The sequence below is a fragment of the Diplotaxodon limnothrissa genome, linkage group LG1, assembly GCF_057381915.1.
Source record: "Diplotaxodon limnothrissa isolate DT_005_m linkage group LG1, D_limnothrissa_male_GT1.1, whole genome shotgun sequence".
Taxonomy (NCBI): domain Eukaryota; kingdom Metazoa; phylum Chordata; class Actinopteri; order Cichliformes; family Cichlidae; genus Diplotaxodon; species Diplotaxodon limnothrissa.
This window is the reverse complement of record NC_140596.1, coordinates 23,520,364-23,541,505: the sequence shown is the minus strand read 5'-3', so window position 1 is coordinate 23,541,505 and position 21,142 is coordinate 23,520,364. Positions and strand designations below refer to the sequence as shown.

Below are 21,142 nucleotides of genomic sequence, written 5' to 3'. Positions count from 1 at the left end.
AATACAAATAACAATATTTGCTGATTTAAAAAAAAAAAATCCAAGTGTATCAGCTAATATTTTACACTGCCATTTGTGTAGTTAATATTTGTTAAAATTATTATTTTTTTACACTTTGCCTCACTCTGCTCACATCTGCTGGTTGTTTGTAGTGTTGCAAACATGTGTCGCTGACAAGGAAATTGCAGAGTGCCCTGTGGTGGACAAACCATGCAAATTCAACTCTCATAACGTATTTGAAGGGTGTTTCTCCCCTTTCTTCTTGACTTTGTTGAAGTCATTTATCAGCTTTTATAAATGCAGACACTGAATGCTTTCATTATTATTTCCATGAATATACAATTTAGCATGTCAATTTGCTGCTTTACAACTTGAAGATCTAATTTGAAATCTAATTTCATGAGCTAATTAATTCCTCTTATTTTTTTAAAATAGAAAGTAAAAAACCTTCAGATTAAGTCTCAGAGTAGGTGAACTTTAAAATGCTAATATAACATACTGGTCTGACTGATAGTATTAACCATTTGAATTTTTTTCTTGACCAATACCGGATTGAGGTGATGCTGCTCTTGCTTCCTTTATGACAAACTTAATATTATACCTTGACAATATTTCTCAATTACTACATTTAGTGTTGGAATCTAGTATTTAGTTGCATATTTTATCTCCAGTTGTGTAGCAGTTAACACATTTGCTTGCCAAACAAAAGGTTGCTAGCTCATTTTCAACTAGATACAAATATCCCCATTGGAGTCACATCAGGCAAAAAACTCTGCCAAATCAGACGTGTGGAACTACCTGCTGTCGTGACCCCTTGTGGCAAGAGAGCTTCCAAATGTCGTTTTCATGCTCATATGGTTTATACCTTTTCCATACTGTACACATTGTACTTGCTGCTCAGCCTCCTGTGCCCTCTGTCTGTCTTAGGGAAGAGTCATAACATGCTCTTACCTTAGTGACATGGATGAACTCTGCATGCAGTTTTATCCTGTTCTTAGTGTTTAAAACTGACACAGAGGAAGGAAAAAACCATGGTATTCACTGGAGAAAGTGTTTTTAAGAAAATCCATGTATTAGTTTACAATTGTTACTTCTGCTCTTTGAGGTTTTCTTGTTAAAGTCTTTTCAAAGCTCAAGCTGTAAGACAGCAGGTTTACAGCACATTTCTACAATACATTTGCAAATCTAAATGTATGACATGTGACGTTACTGTTTATGTGTCACAAAAGCTTGTAAAGGTCAGCAAGTGCACATGCGTAGAAACTGAGGCATGCGTTGGCAGTGCTGGCGTGAGTGAAAAAAAACAAACAAAAAATAAGCATATAATGAAAAGTACACTTACTTCCCCATCCTTCGTGGTCCAAGAGGTTGTATGCCCTCCTTTGTCATCTCCACCGGGTTTTACAGAACTAGCCTACATTTGAGCAGAGCAAAGCCTTAAAAGCCAAAGAGGACAGAGAGGGTCCCCTCAAATCAAAGACTTGCAAACTACAGCTAGCATCACTGTTGGAAGCCATTAGCAGCACTGTGCTTACTCAGCTCGGTGAAAGCATCAAAGTTTACAAGCCAAAGCAGGGAGGAATGGAATATGGAATATGGAAGAACTAGCCTGTTCCACTTTAGATTATCAAAAGCAATTTGATGAAAATATACTTCCTTGGCTTGTTTAATATTGGAAGCATGTAACATATTGTTGCATTCATTTTTAAAATGCAGTATTAGTATGTCTTTCAAATATAAAATAATCAGCTACAAATATAAACTAATCAGCTACAACACTGAAACTGCAGACAGGTAAAATGAACAACATTCATCTTCTCATTGCACTGCAGTTACATTATTTAAGGACATGCACCCCCATGATGATAGCACTCCCCGATGGCAGCCAGCCACCTCACCCAGCAAAACCAAACAAAAAGATCTTTTTTCCTGGCTTCTTAGATCCCTGTATCTCAATCAAATTGAGCTTGTAGGCTCCGCTATCCAACCTCGGAGGTCTCACCTGGGTCAGAACAGTTTTGGTGGCACAACAGTGACCTGTACGCTGTCACGTAGGTGATTTAATGTTGTGATTGATCAGTGTGTCTTTGGTAATGAATGAAGTGGTTTTTTTTTTTTCCAGATTTCAAATCTTACCTATATAACTCTGGACTGGTGGCACATGTCTTAATTAATGATTAATAGCACAAGCCTTCCATTTGTCTTACCTTTTCTCCTTTGGTCCAGATCACTGTTGGAGCTGGGTCTCCAGTGATGGGGACGTCCAGACGTAGTTTGTTGCCAGCCACCACCACAATGGTTGACTCGGCGGTGCGACCCATACAGTCTAAGTGGATCTTAGGAGGATCTGTGAACGTAATGTAAATGGTTAAAATGGAAAAATATTTTGTATTATGACTGGTACAATCTGCGTAAGTTGGTGGCTGTGTACCTTGGCGTGGCACATAATCAATCTTCACCTCTTGGAAATCAAGAAAAAAACAATTAAATAAGTTATTTAAGTAAAATTTGAACATGTGAGTCTCCAAAGAGACTCTAATTTTAAAGTGTAAGAATATAAAAGCACACATTTTACCCAAGAAATTTAGTTTAGCAGAGAGGTTGAAAGCATAGCCATCTGGCACAAATGTGTAGTCCCCCTCATCCTCCGGTTTGACGTCATCAATGGTCAGTTTGTGGATCCTACGGGGTCAAAAACTTTAGCTTGTGGCGTCATGGAGTGCAGGCAGCATACCGAACACGCATTACCACGTGCAAACATGTCCTCACCTGCCAATATGCGTGATGTTCACTCTGGCATCAGGCTTGACTTCGACGCCATTCTTGTACCAGGTTCCCCTCACGTTCTCATCTGACACCTCGCACTTGAAAACCGCCTGATCTTTTGCCTTCACTGTGAGGTCTGCGATGCTCTGGTAGACTTCCAGCTCTTTCTCTACATGTTCAGAAAACACAGGCTCAGAGTGCAGATAACAGCAGGCCTTCTGCTTTATGAGACGCCAGGTTTAGTTGATAGCTTGTGAGGATAATATGATTAAAAAAAATAAAAGCTCCAGCGACTGTACGCGTGGATAATGTGATAATGATTTTGAGCATGAGGGTCTCCTCTGTGTGTTGTATCTTAGCTACAGACACAAGAGGAATAGTTAATTAGATTTATAGTAGAAAATAAAGTGGCAAGATATGAGGATATGAGGACCATATGCAGGAGCTTCGGGTTATTACTGTATATCAGATGAAATAATGTACAAGAGGGTTATTAAAGTTGCCCCAGGGAAATTGTTATCTGGGTGAGATATCTCACACCGCGCTCCTTTTAAAGGTTACAACAGTTTCACGTCAGCTCACTGCTAGGTAGGGCATATATGATGGGAATGTCCAATGGCATTATAATGGGAGCTCTACTGTGGACTGAGGTGTTGATCCCTGCAACACGATAGCAGCTGGTATTTCTTGGCAGGCTCGCTGTTCAATTAAAAGGCCAACAAAGAGGCAAAGATCAGGTTTATATCTACACACACCTCTGAAACACACACACACACACACAAAAAAAAAACAACATATGCAAAGGAGAGAGCATGCATATTCAATATAATGCGAAGAAATTTTAAGCAGATGTTGATGACCATTGTGTGATAATCTTTTCTTTTAGAGGGATTTTGATGAATGTTTTGTTCTGTCAGATAATGGTGCTAAAATGGTTACAGGGAAAACTAACTAGATTTTTCTTAATGAATTTTGCCTACGTCCGTGTATGGATGAGTTTGAACAGTCTCCATCCATTATTTCTAGATCACCTGTGGAATTAAAAATAAAACATCTAATCACCTTCAAAGAGACACTTGTCTTAAATATACCAAAGACCATCATGTTATTGAAAAAAAAAGTTCCAAATCTAACTAATTTCTCAAAAGGAGACTTACAAAATTCAGTTGTGCCCAGCGGGGATCCTACATCAGCATCACCGAGCTGCTGTGACTTGGTACTAGAGGAAAATCTACCATCTAATAATAAAACATACTTTCAAACCACAAAGTACTCTTTGCCCTTTAGGTGAAATATATGTCTTCTAACTTTAGCTTACATGTGCTCTTACATCTGTGGAGCAACCTTGGGACAATGATAGGTGCTATATCCTAAAGATAGACCACATACCAAGAGTGGCAAGGCCACGGAGCTATTGGTAAGGTATGGGAATACGTCCTTGAAAAATTCATCACTGACAAAAATGGTTCATATGGTTTGTACGGCGTAACTGACACTCACCCTGCACCAGGACTTCTGCCACAGATTCGCCACCGTTTGTTTTAACCTTGTAGTGGCCACAGTCTTCTTTGGTGGCCTCGTTAATGATCAGCACATGCTTGCAGCCGTCTTTCTTGAAGCGATACTTGAAAGATTCGTCTCTTGTCAGCTCCACACCATCTTTCTCCCTGAACAGAAATTAAAACCACAATTAAAATTAATATGATCAACAAACATGGTGAAACGTTTCAGATAAAAAGAGCTAGTTACACTGCTCAACCATTTTTCAGAGGTTGCCTACTTTTGAGGTAAAATGCACTACGTCTTGTGGATGTTGATGTCACTGAATCCTAGTATGACAATTAAAACAGCTAATTGGCTAGACGTTAGATTTTTGTTACATTTTGCATCATATTATGTACAGTACATAATATGTTGCTAGGAAAATGGTAAATAGATGGTGAAACATGTTACTAAACCATGTGCCAACATATGTGGAAATGTAGCATAAGGCAAAATCACAGTAAGTAAGTTGGCACTGCACACTAAATCAAAATCTGAGGATACTTTTCTGTATTTAATCAGTATTTAATTCATCAATCTTTCTCCATTTTGACAAGATCCCCAACACCATTGGCTGAAATGCAGTCCCAAAACCATGACAGAGCCTCCACCGTGCTTTACAGATGGCTGCAGATACTCACTGTTGAAGCTCTCTCCTGACCTCCTCCATATGCACTGATGATTATTTGTACCCACAAATTTTAATATGGATTCATCACTTCATCAGACCTTACTTTCTGTCCAACTGAGGTAAACTCGCTAATCTCAGGCTTCTTTTTATCCTGTTTCACTTCCTCAAGAATGACTTCTTGTCAGCCAAACTTCCACCGAGACCATTTGTGATGAGGATTTGATGAACACTAGACTGATCAACTGAAGGGCCAGTGTCAGGGCTTAGCTGACATTTCCCCTGTATCTTAAGGACACGACTGTGAGATATTGTTAATCTACTGCAGACATTTTTTTAAGGCAGGTTCTTTCTTTTTTTGTCCTCCACTTGCCCAAATTCCTCAGATTTTTTAAGAACACACTGCATACCACGCACCACAAACTACTTATTTTTGCAACAGGCTGCTAGTAACAAAAAGCTTAAAGAGTTACAGTTAAAATTACTTCTTTGCTTAGTTGCCTGCTATGTTTAGACACATGACTGAGTCATCCCTTGAGATAAAAGAGCTTGAATGATTAATATTTCAATGTTAGGTGGTTTAGCACTGACCTGTGGGATGTTTTGACATTTAGAAATTTCATCTGTTTCATCACTTAAAAATATTATGACACACGCGTTGGTTTCATCACTTAGCAACATGTCTGATTATGGTTCAGTGCATTTCATTGGTGAGTTTTTGTGTACTTTTCATAGTATGCGGTGGAACAAAATTTAAAATGTTATTCTGGGTGTTACACTTTAAACAACATGTAACTTTACATTGCAACATTACAGATTTCCTGCTTCCAGAATCCAAGGTCAGAGTACAGGTCAATAGGTGAAATAAAGACAATATCTTAAGTTAGAAAGTTTACATTGCATTTCAGAATTGATCCAATTTGAATTCACATGAGCCCAACTTCAACAAATGGGATACATTGTTTAGTTAGATGGACCATGTACAAATTAATACACATGCCAGTTTGGGCCATTTTTGCAAAAGAATTCAGGTTTGACTATTTGTTTGAAGCATTTTGGCTGCAGTCCTGTGTTATACACTTATTTTATCGCTTTAGCAAAAGTTGGAACTTTCAGATGATTCTCACTTTGTTACAACCACCTGTTTCTTTTTGTTTTTTTGCATTTTAGTTACACAATCACACATTTCCTTCACTCAATTTACTGGCAGGTTTAGGTCTACTTGCATCACTCCATTAAATACACAAGGTGACCTTTCAGATTAACAGGTAATTCAGGAATACATAGAACCACAGAGAACTGTAATACAGAGGTGGTATATCTTTTATCTGTTATTCTTATTATTGTGTATATTTCCAGTTTCTGTGTTTTATCTGTTGTACAGTGTCCTTGGGTACTTTGAAAGGTGCTATTTTTAAATAAAATGTATTATTATTATTATTATTATTATTATTATTATTATTATTATTATTATTATTATTATTATTATTATTATTATATCTGATACATTTAATCTTTGTACTTTGTTTCAACAAACCTACACTGGCCAGACAATAATATCTTGTATACATTTGTAGCAGCAACTTTCTTCTTCGGGTAAAGGTCATGAGGGACATACTGAATGGCTCATGCAACCTTTTCATTGAGATGATAATTCACAGCTTGTAGCAACATTTCACAGTCTCTGAGGCCTGGTATCTATCTGCAGACATGACATCCTCAGATGCCATCTGTGGGGTGTCTGAGCAACTGTTAAGGATCCAGCAAATTAAAAGAGAGCCTAAATTTAACCCGATTAAATATAATTTAATGGTAGATGGCACTTTGAATACTTTTTTATTCAGTCATGATTCATTTATTTTATTTAATAATGATTATTCACTTTTTTTTTATAAATTGGGACATGGATGATCAGTTACTGGCTGCTTAGCCATGAGTGTAAAGAAAAACATCTAACCATTTAACATTTGCTCCTTCCTCTGAGACTTCACACTCTAACTCCACCCGCTCACCCTTCATGACCATCTGATCCTCCAGATTTTTCACTACCAGGACAGGAGGCTCTGCACAAAACAGATAAGAACATGTGATTTAGCTGAACATCTCTGTTTTTGCATACCTGTGCTGGAACGGGTATGCTGTGAATGTTCTCAAAACATCAAATACCTTTAACAAAGAGCTCAGTGGTGCACTTCTCATCTCCCACTTTACAGGAATACGCTGCATCATCTGCCAGGGAGCAGTGGTTGATGGTGAGGTACCGCATGTTGCCAACACTCTCAAATATGTACCTTGACAGGGAGGAAGATTATCACACAATGAAAACACTGTTTTTATTTGTTTTTTAAAACCACAATATAGCGTGTGAGAAGGAAAGGAAATGTTTTGTATTACTTATGACACTTACTTGCTATCGATTTAACCAAATGACGCAATAAAGGCACAAATTAGGGAAGTTGGTCATGGAGAGGCAAAAGAGAGAAATGAAAAACAATCAGTAATATAGTTAAGTATGTTCTTCCTAAAGTTTTGCAACAGAATATAATAAAAAGCCACCCTGAGCATCTTCTAAAATGATTTAAATAGAATTTCAGATGAACAACAACACATTAAAAAGAACTGCAAAATGCAGAAGCAGTGTGTGAAAACTAAGCACAGCCCATGATTCAATAGCTTGTGGAAAGACCATTAGTTGCAATAATGTGAAGTAATCATTTTCGGTATGACTTTATCAGGCTTTCACATTGGTGTGGAGGAATTTTGACCCACTTTTTTGCAACATTAATACAGGTCATTGAGGCTTGTGGGCATTTATTTATGCCCATGAGGTCTGGACTTTGACTGGATTATTGCAACACCTTGATTCTTTTGCTGATCATTGTCCTTTTGCATGGCCCAGTTTTGGCAATTTTGACATATTTGACTCCAGAACACTTTGGTACACAAAGGAGTTTATGGTCGATTCAGTGACTGCAATTCCTGCGGCTGCAAAACAACCCTAAATCATCACCCCCTCCACCACATGGCCAAACATCTTCACTTTGGTCTCGTCTGTCCAGAGGACATTGTTGCAGAAGTCTCGTGGTTTGTTGAGATGCAACTATGCAACCTAATCCATGCTGCCAAGATCTTTTTAGAAAGAAGAGACTTTCTCCTGGCAACCCTTCCAAGCAAGCCAGCCTTGTTCAGTCTTTTTCTGATTGTACTGTAACAAACTTTAGCATTTAACATGTAAGAGTCTGAGTTGTAGTTGTTGGGTTTTTCCAAATTTTCTGCCTTGGGGTGAATTTGATGGGACGTCCACTCGTGGGAAAATCGGCAGCTGTTTTAAATGTTTTACAACTGAATATACGCTTCCCCAATGCAGAATGACAGACTTTAACGTGTTTGAAGTGAAGATTGATGTGCAACAATGATAGCTTCTCTAAGATCTCTGATGTTTTCTTTCCTGCTTCTCATTGTGTTAAAATATATCTGAATGCTCCAGATCTAGAAACTGCCAAAACATCTGCTTTTATAAAGCCGCTCACATTTACCGATGATCAATCAAATTCCTGTGGAAGTGTTACTTAGTTTTTCCACACACTCCTCTTCCATCACACCTTAATCTTTGTTACATAAATACTGACACAGTGTAATATATAATATGTGCTGTTGTTCATCTGACTTTAATTGTATTTAACTAATTTTAAGACCTGCTAAAAACCAGATTATTTTTTTGCAGAGTTATTTAAAACTTTAGAAATAAAACAGCGTTCACTTTCTCATTCAGAAGGCTGCATGCATTTTAAGTATCCCTCAGCTCACCCTGCAAACTGAGGCATGAGGCCCTGATTAAGATAAAATACTTGCATCTATAAAAATAAAACTTAGCAAAGGTGCACAGGTAGGGTGTATTCAGACCTTCCAGTTGGTTGAATTTCTTGCCCGTTTTTCAGCCACTTCACCTCAATATCTGAATTGGCAACCTCAACAGCCAGTTTTATTTTGTGGCCCTTTAACACTTGGTAGGCAGGATCCAGCTTTTTGAGGAAAGCTGTGTTTCAGAGCATAAATAAAATAAAATAATCAGTCTCTGTTAGGTTTTCATTTAAATTGTGTTAGTTTTGCTACTATCTCAGTGCACCAACCTTCACTTTTCTTTTCATCTTTCTTCATCTTCTTCAGCCTCTTGAGCATGCCCCTCAGGTCGGTGATTCCGTACTGAAAAGCAATCTTTTCATATTCAGTAGGAGGAGCCTGGCTGAGGATGTTCCACACATCCACATCGGTCTCTGTGTGCACCTGCACGGTTCTAACACACAAAGACAGAGATGTTAAAACCACTCGAGTGACACAAATAAGTGAAAAGAAGCAGGCTGTTAAAACAGGGACAGTCACTGTAACACACTGGCAAAACTGACACAGTCAGATTCATTGATATCGCATGCATCAGTTCATTATTCGATACTGAAAAACTAACAAGCAACCGCTCAAGAGTCATTTTAGTAGATTGTTTACAGACTTGTAGCTAACGATTAGCTTAAACAGATCGATATCGATTGTGTTTTGTAATCTCCTGTTGTGTCATTATGGGCTTGATCTCATTTTGTAGTTATTGTAAAGCTAATTTCAAGAATTTAGGAGTATTACAAACTACATGAACAAAATTACTGAGCCACCTGAGAAAGGCTTTCTATGAAGCTCCCCATGCACATTTTTTGTGCTGCTGTTAATGGACAGTTTCTCATAGAGCACTTTTTTGTCCTACTTAGGCATTCAAAGTGCATTGTACAACATGTCTCATTTACAGACACATTTAAACGAGCATTTTTTCCCCTCGCCTAAATGCTTTCTCTCTCATGTTCATTCTTCAACTCAGGGTTCAATATCAAACTTGAGCAGCCAGGGATTTTATGACTAACCTTCCAGTTAGTCGATGACTTGCTCTACCTCCTGAACCACAGCCCTGTACCCTGCTTCATAACAATGTATTATCTTCGCTACTAAATTACATTTGGTAGTGAAGACAACAAAAAACTTGATGATTGAAAAAAAGGTTAAAGTGGTGGTGAAGGCATGGCAAGAGTTTGACTTACTTGTAGTACTATATTTCCATATATACCTACTTTGTATTTCTTCTTCTTCTTTTTTTACTTTTTAAAATTTTATGTGAACTTATTTATTTATTTGGTTATGTTTAGGCACCTAAACTACTTGCCTAACCCCATTAAATAAAGAACTGGCTGCCAGAAAAGAGGCAGAAATAATATAGATAAAAGAAATAGAGAAAACAGCTTTCCCTTGCACCATAATTGAGGCCTGAAATTCATTACTTTTATACAGTCCAGTTGCGCTGCTCACCTTCCATATGAGAGTGTCACTGTTAATAAAAGTTATAGATGTGAAAAACTATGAGATGCTTAAATTTCCCTAGCAAATATGATCCCCATTAAACATTAATATCAACATATTTGTATCAAAATAAGATAAAATGTGCATTTTCTTTTTCTTTAGAGCAGTTTCACTACAAATGAGAATGTCTCCTTTTCATACCTTGGATCTAAGCTGTGCACACTGCTTGTGTACCTCTGTGTACCTGTCATCTGTTTCCTTGTTGCTTACTTGCTGCTGATGTCTTGTTTGGTGTGAGACTGCCTCCTGAGTAAAGTTTTGTTTAACTCTGTCTGCCTGCTCTGTGCATCATGTAATGGGGAATTATTATGCATTTGTTTTATATACTGTCAAAATGACTGACTCTTGCTTATGCTTCTGTAATAGACTAGCAGCACTTAATCAGCTAAGAATGATCGTGATTTCAGCGTTACTATTAATTATTGCAGTCAAATGTTTGCTGTCATGGGGGAAAAAAAACACGTAACACAGAACAACAAGAAGTTTCCCAGTGACATTCAGACAACGTGTCAGCAGTTTCTTACCGATTTGAGGGTTTTAAGAAACTGCTGCTCATTCAGAGGTAGAACCCAAGAGGCAAATATGGCAAAACAAACCAGAAAAGTTAAAACACAGCATTTCAAAAGCAATGCAATCAGCAAATTAGAAATATGCTTTTAAAGCACATTAAATATCATTACAATGGTTAAAATGCACTGAAGCAATCGTGCACACGCTAAACCTGAGTCACAACGTCAGTCAAAAATGACTCATATGCTAACAAAGCATGCATTGTTAGGATTTTAACACAGGGTTTGCTCATAGTGAGGCATATATGCGGATTTTAGGGATGTGACATGTGTTAACCCCGAAGACTTTCAAAGAAAAATGTAGGTGCACGGAGGTGGAAGTATTGTCAGACTTATTATAGACTGAGTGAAATGATCTTCGGGGCTGTGACAGTGGTGAGCAGGGGATTTATTTAAAGTGTCAGGAAAAACAATGGGATCTGACAAAGTGACTCAGGATGTTATGTGATGGAAAATCATGTGTATACGTTTAAAAAATGGTAACACTTTTTTCTATTCTGCGTGACAGACAAATGTATAAGCTCGGAAATAATGAACACATCATGCCACCTTAAATTATCACTGTGCATTGTTAGTTTGTGTTCAGGCTTATTTGGTTGCAGATCCGTGATCATTCCAACTTTTAGTTTGCAAATGCAGAAGTAGCTTACTCTCTGAAGATGCAAGGAGATCCAGAAGGAATGAAAGCGTGAGAGTTTTAGATTATAAAGGGCAACCCCCCCCCAAAAAAACAACAACAAAAGCTGAAAGACTATAAATAATTAGAATTTTTTTGTTTATTAGTTTGTAATTGCTTACCTCTTTTTTAATAGAGTACTGAAGTCCAGCTCTCCTGAGTCATCATTTCCGTCTGTGCTACTGCAGGAATCAGAAAATATCAACAACCCAGTAGGTTACCTTTTTCTCATTTCTTCAATAAGTAAATGTTATTACTAAACAGAAATAGTCTATTTTAAATAAAACAAATCCACATTCCCAGACTCGGTAAATCATTTCCTGTTTACTCGAATATGCAAGGGAGAGACTTGCATATCAAAATGTTGGAAGAAAAAAAACTGGATTGGACACGCCGAAACTAAAAGAAAACAAATGGAAAGATGTGAAGTGCAGGCAGATGTTTTTGTCTGGAAAGACAGATGTTGCCATGTTTAAGGAAGCAGCTTTCATTTTGGGAAATACACATTTATTTATGCTGGTGTAGTCAGGGGGGTCGGGGTCTGTTTGGTCCAGTTATTGTAGGTGGAAACTTATCCACAAAGCTCCACAAATACTGCATACCGGCTTCATGAGTCCAGCCGGACTCGAAGCAGACTTGGAAAAGTTTAACAGGAATAACTGCTCAACTGTGGTGCCCACAGCTGCCAGTGTGCATCTGAATGTGACTATAATCCCTGCTGAAACTCAAATAGTTTACTGCATGGAAGTTTAGAAATTACACAAGATGGTGTTCTTGTTTTTGCGGAATGGCTGTATCTGTCTTATACCAGCATCTTTTAACAAAGAGCAAAACAGCAAAGCCAGTCATGCCTAAGGCATCGAGGCAAGCCGTTTACATCTCCTTCCATTCTTGTTACATTAGGATAACTTTACTTCATTTCTGGAAACAAAGTCAAAAAGTTGTATTTCCCAAAACTATAGAACTGTTCTTCAAGCCATGAGCAGCAGCATTCATTCACGCAAGAACAAAGCAAAACACTGAAGGTTAAAGCAAACACAAGTCACCGTACGGTATAGGCTCTGTTTACTGCTCATGAGTGGGATAACAGATAAAAACAAGGGCACAGTAGACGTGACTGTGTATTTGTCTCCTGCCTGTGACCCGGCAGCAGGATTAGAAGGTGAGTCTCTGGTTTATGCGGTGGAGTTACAACACACCATAGCTGCACTTCCTCTGTGTGGCAACCCCTTATGGAAGAGCTCGGCTACTGAAAAGCCTGTGTCTTAGCACATCCTGCACTTTCAGTATGATCAAACCACCGTCCAATTTCACTCTGCCATGTAGCTGTTTGTGCAGCTGGCTTTGGTGTTTTGATGAAGACCCAGGAGGAGATCAGAGGGAGCTGACAGATGCAACTAGCGGCATGTCACTTAACAGTTTAATAGCTCAAATCTCCACATATGGAGAGCCGAAGATTAACACAATCGCAGCTATAATTAGCAGTTGCATTCTGGATTTTGAATTTGAGTCCCACACTTAGCTCTCTCTCAAGGTCTTCCTTCTGTTGTCGTTCTCAAAAATCTGCAAAAGGGAGGCCGTATCATTCACAACACTGGGTTTGTTTGGCAGAGAAAAGGCAGGCTGCAGAAGAGAGAGGAGTCTCTGATCTGCATCCTGATTTCTCTGTTCTTTAACAAAGTCCTCAGAGTTTGAATACAGGCCTCAATTGCTGCAACAAACACTTTTACTACCTTGCTCCTGGTCCACTTCTCTTCTTACCGCCTTCACTCCTGACAGGTTAGCATTTCCACAGTTATTTTTCACAGACAGCAATAATCCACTGCAGTTTATTAGCAACTGTACTTGTGCATTGACTTTATAATGTACTGAGTCCTCGCTATCATACACAAAGCTGACGGCAAAGTGATGGCTGCAGTTTTGTTCCCCATTGACTCTGATTTAAAGCATGTGCAAAAATATATCTGCCTATGGGTACTTAAGTGGTTTTCAGTGTTTCTGTTATCTACCGAAAACATGCAGAAGTAATTAATCCAGCTCATCTAATGAAATAATTCAGTCCTTCCTTTAAATAGCCATCTTTAGACTGTTTAGAAATATTCTGTATTTTTCTACAGAGGGCAAAAACTGGTTTGTTCATATGAAACAAATCCAAAATAAAATGGTTTTCTGATTATAAAACGAGATTACAGAAAACAGATCACAAAAAATGTATCAAAATGTACCCTTCACATATGACAATATTTCACTTTTATTAAAATATAGTCAGCCTGGTAATACAAAATTGAAGAAAAAGTGTGACTGATTACTGGATTATAAATAGTTTTATAAAGGGAATGTGAATTTTATAGCTGTGACATTAAAGAAATGGGATGAGGAAGTTAAACTCTCAATGAACAACTCATATAAACAATTTACTTTTTAAAATCTTTTTAAAAATGTCACATCACTTTGTTTATTCTTGGAATGACATATATTATTATTTAATTTAATTTTTTTAAATAAAACTTACGTGCGTCTGAAAGCTGCTCTTATATCCAGGCCCTCTGGAGCACGAGCCTCTGAAAGAAAGTGTCCAATACCATAAATCACTGTGGTGCATGTATACATGTATATATATATGTTTGTGTGTGTGTGTGTGTATGTATTATAAAAAGAGGGTCACATTAATAAAATAAGGACACTCACCATGAACAGTGAGGTCAAAGTTGCAGCTGTCAAACTTATCCTTGGATGAAACCTCACATCTATAACCTCCAGCAAAGTTAGCCTTGGCAGCAATGATGTGCATCTCAAATGTGTAGACCTGCAATCACATGTGTGCAAAGAGATGTGAGATTTAATGTGTTTGGAGATATAATGTGTTTTGCTGTGTGTATGTGGGATGTTTTTAGGAAGGTGTCTGCTGATTTTCCCTGCCTCCTTTCCTTTGAAATCTCTAAGTTTCCCTGAAGTTCTGGGTTTCCGAACAGGTTAGATGTGTCACTGCTGTGTCATTACCTCGAAGATAGCGTGCCTGTGGTTTGTCGTGCTTTCAGGATAAATGCCTGAGGCAAGATGTTGCCCAACTGAGAGTGAGAAGGGCAGGACTTGCAAAACATGTCGGTTGCTTCAGCGTGAAATGCTACATATTCCAGCCTTAAGGTCATTTTAGTGACAAACAACATGAGCCCTTGCGTTTGTGTGTTCCTTGAACGGAAGCATAGCTTTTAACATATGTTATTCCAAATTTCTTCTAGTGTTGCTTGTTGTGATGTCTTTTTAGCATTAGCCCACCTTGGTGTTGCGGTCATATGTCTCCTTCAGTTGCAGGTGTTTTCCAGACTTGCTGGCAAGGTCCATCCACTTCCCTTTGAACCATTTGACCGTGGGTTTCTTCAGCAGCGACTCAGCGTTCACTTTAGCCACAAAAGTGATGTTTTCACCTGTGTGAAAACAAGGCTTGGATTTGATTCTCATATCTGATGGCATCTTTGCCTTTTCTACAAATGATCATCTTACTGAGCGCACATTATACACATTACATTCATTGTGCGATATAGCTTCTTTTTGTTTTTTATTAAAAGGATACAATATTCTACTTTTTAAGTATTTTCATTACAAGTATCTTTGCTTTTGTGTGTCCACCCTTCCTATACATAGCTGGTTAATTCTGTGGGATTAGATTAAGGATTAAATGTATTTAATTTTATATCCTGTATTTTGAAGCCACTCACCTACAGTGACTTCTCCACTCTGAGGTTTCTCTGTGAAGAGTCCAGTCAGGTCCTGTCTGGTGTCTGGAGGATGTGCATCTGAAAACCGACGGGATTAAAATACAATGCTACAGCATAAACTTCAATTATAAAAATGTTTGGGTTTTTCATTATGTTGAAAATAGCACATGATTAGCTTAGCTCTGAGAGTTAAGGCAAACCTATCATGGTCCTGGGCTGCTGACCCAATCTTTTTTATATTTCGGTCCCTCGTGTTCTGTTTATGATCCTCGGGGTCATTCCTAAATTGTTTATTATTGTTTTGTTTTTCAGCTTTGTGCATGTTCATTCGTGTTCACGCTTGGGTTTTTAGTTTCAGTTACTGTTGTGGTCACTATATTGTTCCTCATGTCAGGTTGTCAAGTCTCTGTGTGTGGCTGTTGTTGTGCCTGTGTTACTTCCTGTTTTATTGTGGTAGTCTCTCATCTCTTGTCTTGTCCAGTTCAGCTGTATGTCCTCTTTGCCCCAATCATCCCTCTGCATCTGTCTTGTCTTAGTCGCCTTTTGCCCTTTGTTGAGTAAACTTGCTCACTGTCTTTGAGGTTCATTCTAATGTTTTCTGGCAACTTTTCACTGGCAAATGTTTGGATTTGCTGATTGTTTGAGGTTATTTCCTGTGTCCTGTATTTGCCTCCTTAATGCACTTGTCACATAGAGGCACATGACATAAACCATTCAACTTTCTGCTGTTGTTGTTAAATAGAATATGACAATTTTTGATCTGACATTACTCTACTACAGTAAAAATAAATGTGAAATCCTCTTTAAAAGAAGGTCATTAAAAAGTCTGAGGGGTCCTGTATTTATCCACCCTGCTACATGGAATTACAGGACCTTGGAGACCTTTTCTTTAAACATAGCATGTGCAAAACTTAAAATAGCATCCAGGCAATGCCTTTTCTTACAAATGGCAGCTGTTTTCAAAGTCTTTGTGGAGTACACATGTACAGTTATGGGATATTTGGGGGCATTTTTGAGCATTCGGGGAATGATTTTCACAGCATATTTTATAAAAATGGACAGCTGGTAAGAGAACAAAGGAATCACTGAGTGATAAAAATGAACTTACCCTCAGCTTGTGCTGGGGCAGGAGTTTCTTCTTGTACTGGGGCTACTGCAGGCTGAGAAGGGGCTTGTTCTGGTTTTCCATCAGCAGGGGCCTCAGCTGAAGATAGCAAGAAACATTTGAGAGGCACAGAGAAACGACAATCATACGTTTAGTCCATTCACTGTTCCCCTCTCAACAAAGAATCAGCTCCAAACAGTGAGTTTTTAGTCTTTGAAACAACATAAATAATACGAGAGGTTAAAACATTTTTGTGTTTTGTCAACAAAAACTCTCTGGCCAACATTCATCCAGTCGCTTCCGCTTATCATTTTCAGGGTCGCGGGGGGCGCTGGAGCCTATCCCAGCTGTCATAGGGCGAGAGGCGGAGTACACCCTGGACAGGTCGCTAGTCTGTCGCAGGGCTAACACACTGGGACAGACAACTATTCGCACTCACATTCACTCCTGCATTCACACCTATGGGCAATTTAGATTTTTCAATTAACCTATCTCCACAAAGGTATCTGGCCAACATTCATCACCAAAATATTTTTATCTTATCATTTTTTAAAGGCCCGCTGACTTTCCATGTGTTATCAGCTGCCTCTCATGCCTTTCCTCAGTGCCAGTCAAGTGGTGGTTACTCATGAGGAAATAATGCGTTGGTGTGGGTCAAGGTCGTCATGCAAACAGAGTAAAGGTGGCTTTGACAGACAGCTGTGGCCAGTCCCTTATAGCACACTGGGCACTTTGGCCGCTGTCTTTCTTTGACATTTGTTTACATCTTACTAAAGCCAAAGGGCCACACTGATAAACGAACACAAATGCAATAGCACAAATGTTGCTCCGTGACACACTTGGCAATCATCTCAATGTACATTAGAGTGCTGTGCAGGTGCGATAAAATACAGGACAAAAGGAGTGAAGTTAAACGAGTGAGTAGGTGTGTTCACGGCCTCAAATGAAGAGCTGGACTTTTTGGGAAATAAACTTGCTGTTGTAATATCATTTGTATTTAGAGACAACAGTCCCCAGGACACAGGCATGCAACTAACTGAAGGAAGCTGTGTAATTTCTAGTCACGTTACAACGAGTCATCCGACCACTGGCTTGGATGACTTCTCTCTCTCTCTCCACCATCTGTTATGTACAATTTAAGTCTTACTGAAACAACATGAAGGCTTGTTTCCAGTTATAGCGACAAAGCCAAATGTCACAGACCCTTACGCCAGCTGACTAGTGTTCAAGTCCCTTCTGGGACAATTATTTTTGATTTAGTGGACCACGTAGGTTCTCATGTAGTTTCAGTAGGATCTTTTGATGTGTTAAAAAATCACAATGTCATGTTTGGGGAAAACACAGTGTGACGACACTCAAGCTTTCCGTTCAGGGAACCAGGCTTGAATGTCATAGATTTGTTCTAATGAGCCAACAGCTGATCACCTTGTGACTCCAGCAGGGACGGGGGCAGCAGGGTTACTGAAATCCAACAGAACACAAAACAAGTTTTTAAGTTGATTACTCTAGCCCCATAAGAATGCCTCTCCTAAGTTTGTATGCACAACTACAAAACACATTTAACCACATAACAATTGGCCACTTCTGAGGGTCTAAACCTTTATAGATGTCTCTTTTTAAAAAAGGTCAAGACAAAGTTCGACACAGTCATTTCTGGTTCCCCAGCAACTTCACAGTGAGCTATAGAGGTGCCCTTTCATGCACAGGTGGTCTGATGTTTTTTTTTAATCTTTGGACCGAGTCAAGGTAGCTGCCCTTAATACAGTATGAGTTATATGCTAAGCCAGCTGTCTGCTGACTATAACCTTGAATCTAGCTGTCAAATACGAGAGTTTCATCAATCTTCTAACTTAATTCTCGACAGGAAAAGAAATGATGCATTCCCCAAAATGTCAAACTGATCCTTTTAAAGCAAACATCTCTCAAATGCACAGCATACAAGCTGTTTCAGAGATCTGGTTTTGAGTACTGTCAGAGGGTGCTGTCAGAATGTGCAGAAACATCAAGTGCATGCAGTGTGTCAACTATTTACTGCTTCAGTGGTTTTCTGCATCGAGTGCTCCATTTTGCTTTGTGCACAGTGATGACATTACAGCCCGTAGGTGAGCACACAGAGACCTCAAATGCACAGCAGCAGCATCGCAATCTCCCACCTGGTTGAGACACCACCTTCAATTCAAATTTGACCTTTGAGCCCCCAGCGATCACTGCGTAGACACTGGCGTCTTCTTTGGTAATAACTTTTATAGTGAGCGAGTGCTTGTTCCCGTCGGCTGCAATAATGTATTTGCTGTCGCTGGCAATGTCCTTTGAGTTGCACTGCCATTTTACTTTAGCGTCTGGCTTTTCGGTCTCTGCCTCAAAGATCACAGAGGACCCCTCTTCTGCCTCCTGAGTCTTTGGTTTCCTGGCAAATGCTGAAACTGGGGAGGGTGGGTTGGAAATTAAAAGCAAACCTTTGATGTGTCAATTTAACTTTCTTTCTTTAAAGCTCATATGCTGCCAGGCCAGCAGTGAACACAGATACCATCATCTCACCGACAATTCAGTGATTAGAATTTGATCATGCTGTAAAAACACTAAATGACAAATATCTGTGAGATTTGACATTATTTAAACTTTTTTTCATCTGGTTAATTTCTCTCTGCTCAAAAAACAAAGATCATGCCCGAAGAAATTCTGAAGAAAGAACAAGACATATGGGGGCAACAATAAGTATGAATATGTCAGCAAAGCTAGAAGAGTCATGAGCTCAGCATGGCTGCCCAGGGTGAAAAATGTTGTACAGTCCACAGCACACTGGGTGGGGCTAACTGAAAACCAATAAATTTGCCTTTTGCCACTCCACACAGATCCTGTCAGAGCACAAACATCAAGTTAGAAGACAAAAATGAATTCCGGAGCACATTCTGGAACGTGAACAAGCATTAACAGTGCTGTACTGTATGTGTACAAGCTAAACACTTTTAATCTGAAAGACTGAAAAAATTTCTTCAGCAACTCTTAAGTGTTTGTCATCTTTACAAGAAGCCTAAAAACAGGGAGCGTGACTGACACGACTGACTGACATGTTTAATGGTTTAACGGTTATGAATCGCACACTTTGTGCTGGCGTAATGCAGGCGGACAGTCTTCAGCGAGTCCTCACCAAACCACACACAAACCAAAAAAAGAAAAAAAAAAGCCCTCCACATGTTAACAGATGGCCCCGCAAGTATGAGTTTAAATATAGGATGCATATGTACTGGACTAATAAATGAGGCTGGCAGGCTTAAGCTGCAACAGGGGTTGCAGGTATCATAGTTGAGGGATTAGCTGGATGCTATTTTTGTGACTTTAAAGGGAGAGGAAGAATAATGTGCCCTTCTTGTCATGTTGTCAATCATCTGTACTGTTCTAATTTTCATACTGCTGTCTGGCTTTAAGGTCAAATAGACTCCCTTGAGTTTTATTTTTAGAGAATTTTAGTAATTGTAAAGCTGATTAGTGGTCTTTTAAACCTAATTTCACCTTATTTTTGGATATGTTTAGCAAATTATTTCAGCTGAATCTCACGATGACCGGGTTAAATGTTGGCATTTACAGTTTAATCTCTGTTTAATTCAATCACATTAACAAGTGATTAGTGTTAAAGGTTAGGATTGAGCTGAATGCACCTTCTGCAGCCAAATGTGTTCATTTATATATTATTACAGCTTTTCTTAATGTTGTTGCTGTATTTATTCTTGTCTTTAAATGTTTGACTGAAAACAATCTTATTGACCGCACTGTACTGATAGTAATTGTCAGTAATGTTATGGGCTCAAGACAATTTGTCCTGAACAAGTCCTTGACACTAAAGGTCTTAACACACGCACACAAGCTTGGCCATTTGGGCTGCACTCTTTGTCATCGGATATGTGACATGTCAGGCTTCTCGCTCCTCAAGCGGCCATTCATTTCCCACTCAAGAGCGCAAAGAAAACTGTGGAAAGTCATTTGTCAAGTTGGAATCCTGCGGGGCATTTTTGGATCAGTGAATCATTTTGTGAATGCAGTGATGCTGGAAATGTGACAGTGTCGATTTCACATCAGACGATGTTTCCACCTGCGCCGCGAGATTTGTAAGTGAGCTACTGACGAGACCAAAAAGGGCTTCAAGTTCAGAGTGTTTTCTGATGAGAAACAACAACTGCATGCACACGAATGTAGTAGGTTCTGATTTTCCCTTCCTGGCTACATGATGGCTGATAAAGCATTTTAATAAAGGCACTTGTGGCACCTTAATAAGCCATGGAATATATTTAAATTTGAGGGGATGGAAGAAGAATACTGCTACTTTACTTGGTCAACTGCATTACACATCTTTAAGCTGTACAAAGTGAACATATTGAACCACCTTTCATTTAATAATCATGAAAAGGAAGAGCTACATTTTCTTTATGTTTTCCAAATGTCATTTCTCAGTTACACAGGTTAAAGTCATTGCGTGGGAATAAATAAGCTTTATATTTAAAATGATGTTTTAAGTCTGTTTAGAAAACTTTTCATATAAAAACACTATGAACAAAAAACAAAGGCTGTGTCACCGTCTATAACGAAAATGATATGCAGGTATTTGGCAGGCAGTTTAGTTGTGGTTCATTGCTTAAGAGGGGTGTGGCCCATCTCAGCTTTTTCTCACATGTACTTTTTACACATGTCTTGCCATATTGTTGTTCTTCTGACTAGATATTAAGGTAGAACGTGGTAATATCACAATAAAGA

General features: G+C 38.8%; 1 protein-coding gene across 1 annotated transcript in view; it reads right to left on the bottom strand.

Annotated features, from left to right (window-relative positions):
- Positions 1–21,142, bottom strand: part of mybpc3 (myosin binding protein C3) — a 32,840-nt gene that overhangs the window by 11,500 nt on the left and 198 nt on the right. Inside the window, exons 2-22 of the mRNA XM_085356514.1 lie at positions 18,550–18,819; positions 17,822–17,857; positions 16,400–16,495; positions 15,292–15,369; positions 14,852–15,000; positions 14,264–14,381; positions 14,088–14,136; positions 13,309–13,347; positions 11,698–11,757; positions 10,855–10,881; positions 9,067–9,230; positions 8,840–8,972; positions 7,344–7,346; positions 7,103–7,227; positions 6,894–6,999; positions 4,267–4,433; positions 2,770–2,935; positions 2,576–2,682; positions 2,432–2,461; positions 2,208–2,347; positions 1,343–1,414 (exon numbers count right to left, since the gene is read on the bottom strand). Coding sequence (XP_085212640.1) covers positions 1,343–1,414; positions 2,208–2,347; positions 2,432–2,461; positions 2,576–2,682; positions 2,770–2,935; positions 4,267–4,433; positions 6,894–6,999; positions 7,103–7,227; positions 7,344–7,346; positions 8,840–8,972; positions 9,067–9,230; positions 10,855–10,881; positions 11,698–11,757; positions 13,309–13,347; positions 14,088–14,136; positions 14,264–14,381; positions 14,852–15,000; positions 15,292–15,369; positions 16,400–16,495; positions 17,822–17,857; positions 18,550–18,819 — 2,135 coding nt within the window. The remainder of the gene's footprint in view (positions 1–1,342; positions 1,415–2,207; positions 2,348–2,431; positions 2,462–2,575; positions 2,683–2,769; positions 2,936–4,266; positions 4,434–6,893; positions 7,000–7,102; positions 7,228–7,343; positions 7,347–8,839; positions 8,973–9,066; positions 9,231–10,854; positions 10,882–11,697; positions 11,758–13,308; positions 13,348–14,087; positions 14,137–14,263; positions 14,382–14,851; positions 15,001–15,291; positions 15,370–16,399; positions 16,496–17,821; positions 17,858–18,549; positions 18,820–21,142) is intronic.